This window comes from Mobula birostris, chromosome 9 (genome assembly GCF_030028105.1).
Source record: "Mobula birostris isolate sMobBir1 chromosome 9, sMobBir1.hap1, whole genome shotgun sequence".
Lineage (NCBI taxonomy): Eukaryota > Metazoa > Chordata > Chondrichthyes > Myliobatiformes > Myliobatidae > Mobula > Mobula birostris.
Window position 1 is genome coordinate 54,601,467 of NC_092378.1, and position 15,874 is coordinate 54,617,340.

The 15,874-nt window shown below is 41.3% G+C and overlaps 1 protein-coding gene and 1 long non-coding RNA gene across 4 annotated transcripts in view; one reads left to right on the forward strand and one right to left on the reverse strand.

Annotated features, from left to right (window-relative positions):
* LOC140202773 (uncharacterized) overlaps positions 1–5,408 on the forward strand; it is a 59,003-nt gene extending 53,595 nt beyond the window's left edge. For all 3 annotated transcript variants that reach the window (XR_011887185.1, XR_011887186.1, XR_011887187.1), the window contains one exon: positions 4,855–5,408. This is a non-coding gene — a long non-coding RNA (uncharacterized lncRNA). The remainder of the gene's footprint in view (positions 1–4,854) is intronic.
* The window catches only part of LOC140202770 (lysine-specific demethylase 7B-like), an 88,670-nt gene that overhangs the window by 48,983 nt on the left and 23,813 nt on the right, over positions 1–15,874 (reverse strand). Inside the window, exons 3-6 of the mRNA XM_072268094.1 lie at positions 14,146–14,263; positions 5,985–6,145; positions 4,192–4,333; positions 2,679–2,865 (exon numbers count right to left, since the gene is read on the reverse strand). Of these exons, the coding sequence (XP_072124195.1) occupies positions 2,679–2,865; positions 4,192–4,333; positions 5,985–6,145; positions 14,146–14,263 (608 nt within the window). The remainder of the gene's footprint in view (positions 1–2,678; positions 2,866–4,191; positions 4,334–5,984; positions 6,146–14,145; positions 14,264–15,874) is intronic.

Genomic DNA, 15,874 nt, shown 5'->3' on the forward strand with positions numbered 1-15,874 from the left:
TTTCAAAGTCAGCACGAATTTGTGTGTGTGCTGCTATGGAGTACTAACATTACCATTCAGTATCTTGTGAAAGAAAAAAGGTGAGCAAAGCTGTCTGTCTGTCTAGGTACCATATCCGATGCGGACTTTGGTGACCATGGTTTTCCATATAGATCTATCCTTCGTTTTTTGGATGACTTCCGTTTCCTCGATATGTAGCCACCTGGCTATGCTTTTGATGTACATAAGCCGAGATCTTCCTCTAGGTTTACTCTCATCAATCTTTCCAGAGAGTATGAGTTTTTCTAGTTCATCTTTCCACATGACGTGTCCTAGGAATCTGAGTTGTCTTTCTCTTATTGTTGGTATGAGTGATCGAACTGCTTGGGCTCTTCTGAGAACTTCTTCACTTGATGTGTGTGTGGTCCATGATACTTTTAACATTCTCCTGTAGAACCATAATTCAGCTGCTTCTAGTCTCTTTTCCATTGCTGGAGAAATGGTCCAGCATTCACTTCCATAAGTCAGGATAGAATAAATGTAGCACTGCAGTATTCTGTTTTTAGTGTACGTGCTCATCTTTCTGTCTGTTAATATGGTCTTCATTTTTTGGAAAGCTTCTTTCGCCATTGCTATTCTGTATATGATATCTGTGTCGTACCTGCCATTACTTGTTATTAGGCTGCCAAGGTAGTTAAATTTGTTGACTTGTTTGATGTTTGTATTTCCGATCTTGATCACACATTGTGGGATGTTTGTCTTTCTGGAGATGACCATCCTTTCTGTCTTGGTGTTGATTGAGAGGCCTCTGTGATTACTTTCTGCTGCCACTATTGTGAGTAGTTCTTGAAGTTTTGTTTCTGAGACAGCTATTAGTACGATGTCATCAGTATATCTGATGTTATTTATATTATGGCCTCCAATTGTGAATCCTTTGATGTCTTTGATACTTCAAGATATTTTCACTATACAGGTTGAATAAGTCTGGCGAAAAGACACAACCTTGCCTGACTCCTCTCATGATATTCACATACTCACTCACTTCTCCTTCTATTCTGATGGATGCTGTCTGGTCCCAGTACAAGTTTCTTAAGAAACGTATATCTTTCCCATCTATGTCAAGATCTTGAAGCATTTCCAGAAGATCTTGCCGTCTGACAGTGTCAAAAGCTTTTGTATAGTCAATGAAACATAGGTAGATGTCTTTTTGTACCTGGATGGCTCATTCACAGATCATCCGTAGCATGAAAATTGCATTTCTGGTTCCAGTGTTTTCCACAAAGCCGCATTGTTCTTTACTGATTTCTGGTTTTATACAGTGTCTTGCTCTCATCATGATTACTCTGAGAATAATTTTTGCCATGTGGCTCATCAGGCTTACTGTACGATGTAACTCACGTTCTGTTGCTCCCTCTTTCTTTGGAAGTGTGATGAACACTGATTTACTTAAATCATCAGGTATCTCCCCATGATCATAGATTTCATTTGTTTGAGCAAAGCAGTTCCTTCAATTCGGGCCATAAGCTTTGACTATCAAAGTTGAGTACTCTATTATGAATAGAGGTGAGCACCCAAAGCAAGGGCTGTTTCTCTCCAGTAAAACATATATAGTGAGCTGATGACTCCAGTGAGTGTAATGACACCAACACCATCTCCTAGTTAGGAAACCTATTCCAAATCTCCACTCAAAAGTAATATTTACTGATTATCTAAGTACATACATGTCACCATATTATTTAAGGCATCTGATGTCACCACATACAACCTTGAGATTCACTTTCTTGCAAGCATCCACAGTAACTACGAAGAGACACAACAGAATCAATCAAAAGGTGCATCAAGAGGGACAAACAACCAATGTTCAAAGACACCAAATTGTGCAAATACAAGTAAAGTAAAAACAAAATAATAAATTAATAAATACATACAGAACACTGAGAACACAAGTTGTAGAGTCCTTGAAAGTGAGTCTATAGGTTGTGGAATCAGTTTGGAGTGGTGGTGAGTGAAGTTATCCACACTGGTTCAGGAGCCTGATGATTGAAGGGTAATAACTATTCCTGACCTGGTGGTGTGGGACCCAAGGCTCTTGTACCTCTTTTTTTATTGGCAGCAGTGAGAAGAGAACATGGCCTGAATGGTGGTTTCTCTATTTTTTTTTCAGAAATTTCAACATTTCCAAGTTAAGCAAGTGCTTTAAGAATGCATGTATACCTTAGTATATAAAAAATGAAACACTCTGAATTGCTGAGGTTCCATAGGGTTACCTTCCTCCCCATTGAGCTTACATGCACCAGTTTAACATCCTGCAGAGCCAACACTAGCATGAAGTACCTCATAAAGAGCTATAAAAGATTTTGTAAGAGGTACACTGTGTACAGGCATTTCTATTGCTGATATCAGGGTACAGAGGGTGATCAGGTGAAGAGACAAAAGGCAGGTTGACAGGATGGTCTAGGAATGGAGGAGATAGAATGTTACAGAATTACATACATGTTGCTGGGAGTGGGGGGTGGGTAGAAGACAATCGTATTGTGACTTCGAAGCCTGTGAGAGGGCTGGGGAAGAAAGAACAATGAGTGAGGTCGGAAGATGATAATGAGGACAAGGTGACATAGACAGTGGAATGGTAGGGAAGGGATGCTGGGTGTAGCAACATTATTTATTTCACAGATAGTCCAAGCTAGAGAGCCTCTTACCCACAGTACATGGTACCACACAGAGGTGCCCCCAAAGTCGATGTGGAAGTCGGTATAACTATCCTCCATTCCCATCAGGCAGTATTTCTGAACGCAGGGCTTAGGAAAGATGGAATCTTCAGGCCAGTAATTCTCCACCCACGAAAGCTTCTGAACAATATCGGGAACCCTCACCAAATCCGACATCCTGCATACACACCAGAGAGTAAATGAGCAGTAGGGTAACAAATCACTCACTGTCAGAAGTTAACATCAGTCTAATAGCAAACAATGCCTTATCCTGCAATTCAACAGAAATTTTCCATCTCACATCAACAACTGACAAAATAAAAGCAAACTTCTTCGTAGATTAAGATAACCCCTACGCTATAATTCTTTGGGTTCTGACATGCCCAGTGATCTTCTGTGGAATCCAGTCTCTGCCACGGTGAAGCCTGACGGACCACAGACAGCTGAATGTTCTGCCCACTGTTAGGTTCCAGCCTCTATACCTGGAGAAAGGAACACTCAGGACCCTTTGTGGCTTGTTGGTTCCGTAACAGAGTAAGCTAGTCACCCTCACATACACTCCAACCACAACAGCACTCAGTGTCAGTGCTGATCTGTTCACTTACACTCAATCAAAAGAATGCACCACTGTACTCTGGATGAATTCCTCTGTTGATATCTTCTAGGAAATAACATAGTTTTATAGTATTGTAGTAGTACTGAGAGTTCTAATTAGTTCTGTATTTCATTTAAATACATAATATGTTACTCAGTTGAACAGTAGTTTGTCTACTCCCATAAAACTTTGGATAATTGGGGCAGCCACTTAATGGGCTAAAATGAACTGGTCCTGATGTGTCCCCTATAACTGCAATCCACTATATTATATAAAATTAAATGAATAGTGTTAAAAGAGAGCAAAAATATTGAGGTAGTGTCCATGGACTCTGTCTGTTCAGAAATCTAATGACAAAGGAGAAGAAGCTGTTCCTGTACCAGCAAGGCAACAAGCTCAACAGAGGCTTCATTCCTCACACTGATTCATTAATCCTTCTCTGACTGGTGGGATCTTACTGTGTCATTGTGCTATGATCCACAATTCATTCTGCATTCATTTCAACTTTCTAAGTGCATCTATTATCAAAGAATGTATAAATTATACACCTTGAGATTTGTTTCTTTACAGGCAGTCGCAAAGCAAGGAACCCAAAAGAACCGAATTAGAAAAAATAAGACCAACCCCCCCAGTGCCAGTTGAGAAAGCAAAAAAAAACAAATCATAAAACAAAAAAGCAAGCAACAGCACCAGCATTTTGAACCAAACCGAATCCTTAGATTCAAATGCCCAGAGTAGGGCCAAAGCCTCAAGGGGCATCTGAAATTGATTCATCAGAAATGAAGCTCATTTCTCTATTCCGGTAACCATCTATTGGCACATTTAACAGCTACACGTTCACACATTATAAAGGCATCTCCCATTGTAAATGCCAACATATTTCCTAATATTGAGATACAAGGTACTTACTTTGTATCAGAAAATTCCAGGCTAATAACATTTAATACTTTGGTACGATGGATAGCAGTGAAATATTCTACAAAGTCTTGCAATTTCATCTTACAATCAGCTTGCCGGGCCACATCAATCACATCGATCACTTTCTCACCACCTTGAAAAGATTTTTAAAAAATTATATTCAGGAAGTCATGTCACACAAACAAGAATTAACTATGGTATGAAACAGTTGAACAACAAGCCTATCATGTAAAACAGATTATAGTTATGAGGATGCGCTGGAAGAGCTTAGAAGATTATTAGACAGACATGTTCAGTATTCAAAAGACGTGGATAAAACAGAAAAGGGAGTTTCCTGTATCAGAATGAATATTGAAAGGCCTAGATAGAGTGGAATGGAAAAAGTTGAGAGTCTAGGACCAGAAGGCACAGCCTCAGAATAAAACGATGTTCCTTTTGAACAGGGATGAAGAATTTCTTTAGCCAGAGGGTAGTGAATCTGAGGAATTTATTGCCACAGGCATCATGGAGTATATTTAAAGCAAATTGATAGGTTGATGATTACATTGGAGGAGGCGGAGTGAAGTTAAGATGGCGCTAAACGGCAACTCCTTTGCTTGCATCTTCGGAAACAGTTCTATTTCTATCTTTAATATCTTTATTTTTTCCTTTCAGGGTTCTTTTGAAGACCCTGACCTGGAGTTACACGCTGACTTCGGTTCTTTGCGGGAATGGGACCCGTTCTTCGGGTTTCAGGACTGGCCATTGTTAGCGACGCCAAGGATTCTGCCTGAGAGTCCGGCTTGGATTTGGAAGCCTAAGATCTCGGGGCTCTGAAGACAGGCGGATCGAGAGTCGATATCACGGCAGGAGACCCATGTGTCATCAGGGGAGTTGGAAAATCTACTGCTGTGGGCCCAAAGACCTGGGATCTTTGAGATCTTCAGGCACAGAGCTCGAAAAAAAAGTTATGTAACTGACTCTTAACATCATAAACCAGTGAGTTGTTTGTTATGTCTCCCCACTCGCTGGGAAAATGGAGACACCTCTTTCTCCCTTATCAAGGAGCGAGAGATAACCTGTGGTATGTTGAATACTGGGTGAAACACGAAGTCTTTGGGGTAACTGCAAGTCTGTGTCTTTGCTATTGCTTTGCTCACGCTGAGTGCTCTGTGGTGGTGCCAATGCTTGTTTGCTTTTGCCAGTGGGGGAGGGGGATTATTGCTCGCTGCCACGTACGCGTGGGAGGGAGGGGAGCTGGGGGAGACTTTGAGGTTCTTAAGTTTAACTGTTGTTCATTCTTTTCTGTTTTCATGAATGTTTGTGAAGAAAAACCATTTCAGGATGTACATTGTATACATGACATTAAATTGGACCTTTGAACCTTTGAGTAAGGGCGTCAAAGATTACAGGGAGACACAGAATAAGGTTGAGAGGAAAAGTAAACCAACCATGATGGGTTGGCGGAGCAGACTCAATGGGCCAAATTGCCTAATTCTGCTCCTATGTCTTATGGTTGTATGGCACACATTCAAGGTGAATGGAAAAACAGGATAGGATAATAAGTTTGCTCAAACACAAACTGGCCATATTGGGAACGGACTGCCCAAAAAATATGCTTGAACGGAGAAAATGGACAAAGAACTATGGATGACAAAAAAATCTGATGGGCCCTAAGAAAGTAGATTTTAAGACGTTTCACGTATTCCCCACTTCCAACCTTCAAATGGTCAAACTACAAGCATGTAGCACTGCTGAACTTCACTTGTGGTGTATGATTAATGAACTGAGCAGCCACTCCTTACCCACATATTCTTGCACGTCCCTGACAGAAAAGGTGCTTGAAGGAAGAGCGATTCCAAGTCCGTCTATCTTGGGCACCAATATGGGACATTCAAACCCGTGCTTCTCCAGGTAGTTTTGTGTCAGCTGGGCACCATGCATTTTGATGACAGTTTCAGAGGCACTATGAGAAAAAAGCATTAGCTGTTATGGGAGCTCATGCACCATCAGGACACAATTCAAAAGACTGTGATGAAAGGCCATCAACAAGAAACACTTAAAAGTAAGATTTCGCTCTTTACATATGCTACCCGCCCTGCTGAGCATTTCTTGTGTACACCATATTATCTTTGGATTCACAATCAGCTCTTGGATACAACAATAATGTCTCATTCCAACAAGTTTAGAGCGGAGATTCAAATCTTCCCATATATGAAGAACTGCAACCTCCCTCAAAGAGTAAGAATTTCCATCAATGACAAAAGGGAAATAACGTAGGGCCATGGTCTGGGTGCAGTTCGATGGGACTTGGAGAATAATAGTTCAACACACACTAAATGGGCTGAAGGGCCTGTTTCTGTACTATAGTGCTCTACGACTATCATCAATCAGCTGCTGAAATCCCTTACTGCTGCCACTGCATTATAAGCTCATCCTGCTGGCACACACCAGTCACAAACCTGATTGATGTCAGCTACCTTTCCAACCTTCAGCCACCCAAACTCTCAACAAATTTCACTGCCATGGTTTCCTCTCTGTTTCTCATTTTCTCCCTCAAAGAGATGAGCAGTCTCACCTAAATTCCACTTGGGATTGGAACACAAATTTTTGGTGGAAACTACAGTGTGGTATAGGCAGAGAATAAGAACAGCTTGTTGTTGAGCCCACTAAGGGATTGGCTGTGCTGGATTGGGTGTTGTGCAATGATCTGGAGGTGATAGGAGAGCTTAAGGTTAAGGAACCCTTGGGGTACAGTGATTGAGTTCACTTTGAAATTTGAGGAGGAGGAACAAAATTCCAATGTGTCGGTATTTCAGTGGAATAAAGGAAATTACAATGGCATGAGAGGGGAACTAGTCAAGGTTGACTGGAAAGAGACAACAGCAAGAAGGACAGCAGAGAGTTTCTGCAAAAAATGAGGGAAGTGCAAGACAGATATATTCCAAATATGAAGAAATTTTCAAATGGAATAAGGACACTACCATTGCTGACAAGTTAAGTCAGAGTCAAAGTAAAAGCAAAAGAGAGGGCATACAAGGAAGCCAAAGCTAGTGGGAAGATGGACAATTGGGAAACTTTTTTAAACTTTCAGAAGGAAACTACGAAGGTCATTAGGAAGGAAAAGATAAATTATGAAAGGAAGCTGGGGAATAATATCAAAGAAGACAATAAAAGCTTTAAGTATATAAAGGGTGAAAGAGTTGAGGTTAGATGTAGGACCAATAGAAAATGATGCTGGAGATATTGTAATGAGAGACGCAGAGATGGCAGAGAACTGTATGCATATTTTGCATCAGTTTTCACAGTGGAAGACGTCTGCAGTATACCGGACATTCAAGAGAGTCAGGGAAGTGAAAATATGTGCAGTGAAAATTACAACTGAGAAGGTGCTCAGGAAGCTTAATGGTCTGAGGGTGGATAAATCTCCTGAACCTGATGGAATGCACCCTCGGGTTCTGAAGGAAGTAGCTGGAGAGATTGGATGATCTTTCAAGAATCGATAGATTTTGGCATTGTACTGGATGACTGGAAAATTGCAAATGTTATTCCGCTATTTAAGGAGGGTGGGAAGCAGCAGAAAGGTAACTATAGACCTGTTAGCCTGACAGCAGTGGTTGGGAAGTTGTTGGAATTGATTGTTAGGGATGAGATTACGGAATACCTGGAGGCACATGACACGACAGGCCAAAGCCAGCATGGTTTCCTGAAAGGAAAATCCTGCCTGACAAACCTACTGCAATTTTTTGAGAAAATTGCAAGCAGGGTAGACAAAGGAGATGTAGTAGATGTGCTGTACTTGGATTTTCAGAAGGCATTTGACAAGGTGCTGCACATGAGGCTGCTTAGCAAGATAAGAGCCCATGGAATTACAGGGGTGTTACTAGCATGAGTGGGGCATTGGCTGATCGGCAGAAAACAGTGAGTGGGAACAAAGGGATCGTATTCTGGCTGGCTGCCGGTTACCATTGAAGTTCCACAGGGGTCAGTGTTGGGACCGCTGCTTTTTATGAAGTGTATCAATGATTTGGACTTCGGGATTAATGGATTTGTGGCTGAATTTGCTGATGATACAAAGATAGGTGGAGGAGTGGGTAGTGTTGAGGAAACAGAGAGCCTGCACAGAGATTTAGATAGTTTAGGGGAATGGGCAAAGAAGTGGCAAATTAAATACAATGTTGGAAAGTGTATGGTCATGCACTTTGGTGTAAGAAATAAACGGGCAGACTATTATTTACATGGGGAGATAATTCAAAATGCAGAGATGCAAAGGGACTTGGGAGTCCTTGTGCAGGATACCCTAAAGATTAACCTCCAAGTTGAGTCGGTGGCGAAGGCGGCAAATGCAATGTTGGCATTCATTTCTAGAGGTATAGAAAATAAGAGCAGGGATGTGATGTTGAGGCTCTAAGGCACTTGTGAGACCACACTTGGAGTATTGTGTGCAGTTCTGGGCTCCTTATTTTAGAAAGGATATACTGACATTGGAGAGGGTTCAGAGAAGATTGACAAGAATGATTCCAGGAATGAAAGGGTTACCGTACAAGGAACGTCTGGCAGCTCTTGGGCTGTATTCCCTGGAGTTCAGGAGAATGAGGGAGGAATCTCATAGAAACATTCCGAATGTTAAAAGGCCTGAACAGATTAGATATGGCAAAGTTATTTCCCATAGTAGGGGAGTCTAGTACAAGAGGGAATGACTTCAGGATTGAAGGACGTCCATTCAGAACAGAAATGCGGAGAAATTACTTTAGTCAGAGGGTGGTAAATCTGTGGAATCTGTTGCCATGAGCGGTTGTGGAGGCCAAGTTATTGGGTGTATTTAAGGAAGAGATAAATAGGGTCTTGATTAGCCAGGGCATCAAAGGGTATGGGGAGAAGGCAGGGGAGTGGGGATGACTGGAAGAATTAGATCAGCCTGTGATTGAATGGCGGAGCAGACTCAATGGGCCAAATGGCCTACTTCTGCTCCTATCTCTTATGGTCTTAATAAGTTTTTCTAGATGAAACCTGAAATCAAGATCCCATCTTTTCTAAGACAGGTGGAAAAGTTCCCATTTCACCATATTTTGAAGATGACCAGGGAATTTATTTCCGGTACACTGGTTAATATTTATCATTCACTCAATGTAACACAGATTATTTGGTCACGACATTATTGCTGTTTGTGAGAATTGGCAGTGCACAAGTTGCTTCATAACATTCCTACTCTTCAAGATTGATATTACTTAAAATAAAATCTACTGAAATGGCCATCAAGCACTTCAGAACATTCTGCAAGAGAAATGAAAAGCCTTATATAAATAACTTCCTGCTTCCTACTTATTCCCTTCCCACTCTTAATGACTCAGAAAGCCCAAAGCAGAAGTTAGGAATCTGAAGCAACGTCTGAAAACACTACCAATTCCCTCCTCTCTCTTTTCCATCTGAAACTGGTGCAACACATCAGATTTGTGCAGCCACAGTATTTGATTGCCTTAGTAAAACATGAGTCAGAATAACTCAATTGCAAGACAACAACAGACAGGGCATCTCACGATTAGTCATTTTCAAATATGCCCTTTGGCCATGCCCACTGTTCGGTGTCATGGTTGACTTTTAACATCCATGCCACTTCTCTGCATTGTTCCCACGTTCCCTGGCTCCCTTAATATCCAAAAGACTATTGATCTCTGTTTGAATGATCTGGTGACTGATCATTCACAGACTCGAGTCATTAATCCCAAAGATTCACCACCATTATCACAGGTGACTACAATCCATTCATGGTTGGCATCGCCAAATTATTCTTAATGTGGAGTAATAGTCAGTCTTGGAGTGTGGAAGTGATGTTTTTTTTGAGATCAAAACACTGAGGAACCAACAAAAGGGCAGGCTTTTACAATTTTGTTCTTGTTCTCTTTGGGAAAAGCATGACAGCATTATTCAATAAAGCGAAGTAGCTCAATCAAATTTTAGGGTTCTGAATGAATAAAAGCTAAGGTAAGAGGTGCATGTTGGCAATGATAAATTGGGGAACTTTACTAAGTGGGCTGATAGTGGATAGACAATAATATCTGAAGATCAAATGAATTACAACGATTATTTATTCTCATCAGGCAGAAAAAAGTGTTTTGTTTTACAAAAAAAGGGCTCAAAAATGTGCCTTACAAAGGAAATCAGGGATAGTGATAAAACAAAAAGACACATGAATTTCTATATAACTACTTGAGAAAACAGCAGATTGGAATTGGAAGCAGTTTGGAATCTACCAAAGGAGAACAAAGTGATTACTTGGGGTAGTGGTGGAAGGAACAGAAGATTTAAATACATAAGCTTCTATAAAATATGAACAATAGATTAGTGAAGACAAATGTGTGATGCCTACAGTCAGAAGTGAGAAATCATAATTGAAAACCAAAAATGATAGAACAATTGAACACAAAATTTAGTTCTGTCTTCACAAGAGGGGGACAAATAATCTCCCAGACACATTAGGAAGCTAAAGGTGAGCTGAGGGAGAGGAACTGAATAGAAACCAGTATTAGTACAGAAATGAGGCCAAGGAAACTAAAGGCATTAAAAGGCTGATATGTTTTTAGCATATGATAAGTTACTTCCTAAAACGTCAAGGGAACTGACCTTAGAAGTAGTGGTCATCTTGCAAAATTCTTAAACACTGGAGAATTGGTAGGGGGAGGAGTCAGCAAATGCAAACTCACCATTTAAAAAAAATGGAGAGAAGGGGGAAAAAAACCAAAGACCAACTATTGCAACACCAGCAGTGTGAAAAATCCTTGCCAAGCATAAAAGATGCAATAATGGAACAGTTGGATAGCATTAATGGTACTGGATAAAGACAGCATGAAATCCTGCATAACAAATCTAATGAAGTTTTTTTAGGATGCAACTAGTAGAATAGATAAGCGAGTGGTGGATTTGTACTTTCCGAAAGCTTTTGGTAAGGTCCCACATTCGGGGTTAGTGCACAAGAGTGTAGCACATGGGATCTGGGACTGAAATACTGGCACAGGCGGAGAACTGGTTGACAGGAAACAGAGTGGGAACAAATGGATCTTTCTTCCAGATGGCAAGCAGTGATTGATGAGGCGCCGCAGGGATCAGTGACGGAGCCCAACTATTCTCATTGTCTATCAATCATTTGGATGAGGAAAGAAAGCTGGGGGTGGGGGTGCTCAGGAAAAAGTGTGTACTGTGAGGATACAATACAATTCAGACCAATTCTGCAAGTGGGCAAACACACAACGATTCAGTGTGATGTGAATAAATGCAAGGTTAGCCGCTCCCAAAATTAGAAAGTCAGATTGAATGGTGGATAGACTGCAAAGGGGGAGGTGCACTGAAAACGTGTGTCTTTTGTACCCAATCACTGAAAGCAAACATCAGGTGCAGCAAATATTTGGAAAGGCAAGTGGTATGCTGCCTTTGACACGTTACTGCACCTGCGCAGGGCCTTTGTTTCACTTCATCAGCATAGTTTTTATCTCCTTATCTGAACAAAGGTGTTCCTGCATGAACAGAGGGCTAAACACGAGATACCAGACTGGAGTTTGAGGAAAGATCAGGACGATTAGGTCTACATTCACTGGGATTCAGAGAAATGAGCGTAAATCTCACAAACCTATAGAATTTTGAGAGGGCTGGACTAGATGATCCTGTTGACTGGAGAGCCCAGAACCAGTCATAGCTGCTAAATCAGGCCAAGGAGAGAAAGGCAACGCCAAGAACCAGTCAAGTAAACTGTGTTGCAGTCCATCAGCAGCAAGTACATCCTTTCTATGGGAAAGGAAGTCTCACCAAAGCCACCTCCATCTACAGTATGGCTTCACTACACCTGCATTCAATTCCTCTCATAATAAAGGCTGACGTGCCATTTCTCATCTCTCTTTCTAGTTTCACTTGTATTTTATCTTTCAATGTCTTGTGTACAAGTTCTCTTGAAGGTCAACAATACTCAAGCTTTCACCATTTAAAAACAAAACTATTTGCTTTTCTGTTTTATTCACCAAAGTAGATGACTTCACATTTTCCACATTATATTCCATCAGCCACATTCCCATGCAATTACTCGGCTTCTCCGCACATTACCCCTTGAAGCCTTCTCACATCTTCCTCCCCAATCAAAATCCCACCCCGGTTAGAGAGCCTGGAAGTGTGATACTTGGTCCCCTCAACCAAATGACTGGAGCAGATTGTGAGTATTCAAGGTCTAAATTCTGATCCCAGCAGTATTCCATCAGTCTCATCCCCCAACCATGGAACTATTTAGTTATTCCCACTCTTTACTTCCTGCTTTCATTAATCCCCAGTCCATGAATTTTAACCTTGTTTGACCAGTTCAAACAATGGTTACTAAATTGGTCACTGGAATGTTGGGATGTTTTATGAGGAAAGGTTGTGAAGACTAGACTCATATTCGCTGGAACTTAGATGACTGAGAATGGATTTGACTGAGGTTTCGGGAGAGAGGGAAAGGATTTAAAGGAGACCTTAGGGACCGGTCACCCCCCACACACACACACAGAGCATGCTGTGAGCTGCCAGAGGAAATAGTGCAGGTGGCTACAACTACAATGTTTAAAAGACAGTTGGACAGATACAAGGATAGGAAATGTTTAGAAGGATGTGGGCAAATGCAGGCAAATAGGGCAAGTTCAGGAAGGTATCTTGGATAGCATGGATGAGTCGGGCTGAAGGGTCTGTTTAATTTCTATATAACTCTATGACCAACCTCCTGGTAGAATTCTATCAAAAGGCTTTCAAAAATCCACTGGTTCTCCCTTATCGAATCATATCATCAAAATAAAACTCCAGTAAATGAGTAAAAGATTATTTTCTTTTACACAAATCCATATTGACTATGCTGACTACTATTATTTGATTCAAGGTGGTTTGTTATCACATTTTCACAATAGATTCCAACATTATGGTCAGCCCGTGGCTGATCCCAGCAGTCCCTTCCATGTAAAGTTATGCCAGCTGAGAAGTCTGTAGTCTACTGCTATTACGCTCCTGTGAGTACCCATCTGTAAAAGCAGGAACTGGGAAATGTATCAGTTAGGGAAATTCCTCAGTAGTGTACCAACATTCCATTTGCCACATACAGGTTACACTCTGCAGGATACACTAGAAAGGCTTTGGCAATATGCAGGAGATGACTACTTGCCGCAAGAAACACGTCAGAGGATCTGCCCTGAGACGAGCACGCAAGTGCCACCACAGCTCCTACCTTCTTAGGAGTTTGCGTAGATTCAACATGTCATCTAAAACTTTGATGATGCACAGCCTGGTATGGAAATACCAATGCGCAGGAAGAGAAATTTCTACAGACAGAGGTGGATACAGTCCAGTCCATCAAGGCAGAGCCCTCCCCACCTCTGAACACATTTACAAGGAGCGCTGCCACAAGAAAACTGCATCCATCATAGATTACCGCCTCCATCCACTCTTTGCCCTGTTACCATCAGCAGGAGGTATAACAGCCTTAAGTCGCACACCACCAGGTTCAGGAACAGTTATTGGCCTACAACTATCAGGCTTCGGAACCAGTGTGAATAACTTCACTCACCTCAACTCTGAACTGATTCTATAATCTACAGACTCACTTTCAAGAACTCTACAACACATGTTCTCAGTATTATTTTTTATTTTCACAGTTTGTGTTCTTTTGCAAGTTCATTGTTTATCAGTCTTCGTTTACGTATAGTTTTCATAAATTCTGTTGCATTTCTTAATTTTCCTGCAAGTACCTGCAAGAAAATGAATCTCAAGGTAGTATATGGGGACGTAAATTTACTTCGCTTCGACATTGACAAGCGATTACTCCCTTTACCTTGGTGTGAGTGCCTCTGAAACATCTTTCGGGTATTAGAACACAAAATAATAGGGCCAAGTCTGGTACTGATGCATGAATGGCCAAGTGTTTAACATGCTTCAGACATAGCAGCTGATGAAAGGCTTGCGTACCTGGGGAAGTGTCGGGCTCGGAGATGCCTGATGAAAACCGGTGTACCTGCCTGGATCTGTTTAACTGAATCCGTGGACTCCGTGTAGTCATGTCGGTGCCAGTTCTTCCGTGTTTTCACTAAGTCAAAAAGCAGGGCAAACACAGGTTACTCAAAGATCTGCAACAATAAATGAAACAGCGAAAAAAATAAAACACAGGAGTTGGAAATCTGAAATACAAGCAGAAAATGCTGGGAACACTCAGCAGGGTAGGCAGTGTCAGTGGAAAGAAAGACATTGTTAACATTTCAAGTCAAAGACCCATAAGCAGACTACAAGAGAAACGTGGAACCACAGGAGATACACCACCTACTCTTTTACTTATCATTTCTCTCTATCAAAGGATTCCAGCAATCCTTAGAAGTAGCGCTTCATTGCACCACTTCTGGTCTGGCGTATTGTACTTAGTGCTCAAAGCTTGGTTTCCTCTACATTCAGCAGCAAGAAAAAGTTTGTGAACTTTGCAATTACCTGGTTTTCTGCATTAACTACTCATAAAATGTGGTCTGATCTTCATCTAAGGCATAATAACAAGACAAACACAACCTGCCTAAACTAATAACACACGAACAATTGCATTTCTCGTCAATAGTGAGTACAAAATTTAAACAATCATGGTCTAGGTTCAAAAAAGTATGTGAACCTCTGGGGTAATGCCTTCTGCAAAAGCTATTTGGAGCCAGGTTTTCCAATCAATGAGATGAGATTCGAGTTGTGGGTTGTAGAGGTGCCCTACCCTATAAAAAAAAGACACACAAAGTCAGGTTAATGACAGATCCTGCTCTTCTCAAGAAAGATCTGTTTATGTGCACCATGCCTCCATCAAAACAACTTTTGAAGGAACCTTAGAAGAACTGTAGAGGTGCATGAAGCTGAAAAAGTCTACAAAAGCATTTCTAAAGACCTGAGTATTCATCAGTCCACAGTAAGAGAAATTGCCTGCAAATGAAGGAAATTCAGTACTGTTTCTGCTGTCCCTAAAAATGGGTGTCTTGCAAAGATCACACCAAGAGCACAACATGCAATGCTGAAGGAGGTGAAAAAGAACCCAAGACAGCAAAATACGTGCAGAAATCTCTAGAACATGCTAAAGTCTCTGTTCATATGCCCACTATAAGAAAACCACAGAAAAAGAATGGTGTTCGTGGAAGGACACCACAGAGGAAACAACTGCTCTCCAAAACAAAAAAAAATTGCTACACATCGCAAGTTTGCAAAAGACCACCTGCGTGTTCCACAGCGTTTCTGGGACACTGTTCTGTGGACAGGTGAGACAGAAGTTGAAAATTTTGGCAGAAATGCATACCACTATGTTTGGAGGGAAAAGGGCACTGCACACCAACACTAAAACCCCATCCTAACTGTGAAGCATGGTGGAAGGACCACCATAGTTTGGGGCTGCTTTGCTGCCTCAGGGCATGGACAGCTTGCAATTGAGGGCACAATGAATTCAAAATTGTATCAAGATATTTTACAGGAGAATGTCAGTCCATCATCTGAAGCTTAATAGAAGTTGAATAATACAACAAGACCATGATCAACAAGGGTAAATCAACAACAGAAAGGTTGAAAAAGAAGAAAATGTGTTTTGGAATAGGTAAGTCAGAGTTCAGCCCTGAACCCAATTGAGATGCTGTGGCATGATCTGAAGAGGGCTGTTCATGCAAGGTATCCCAGAAATATTGATGAA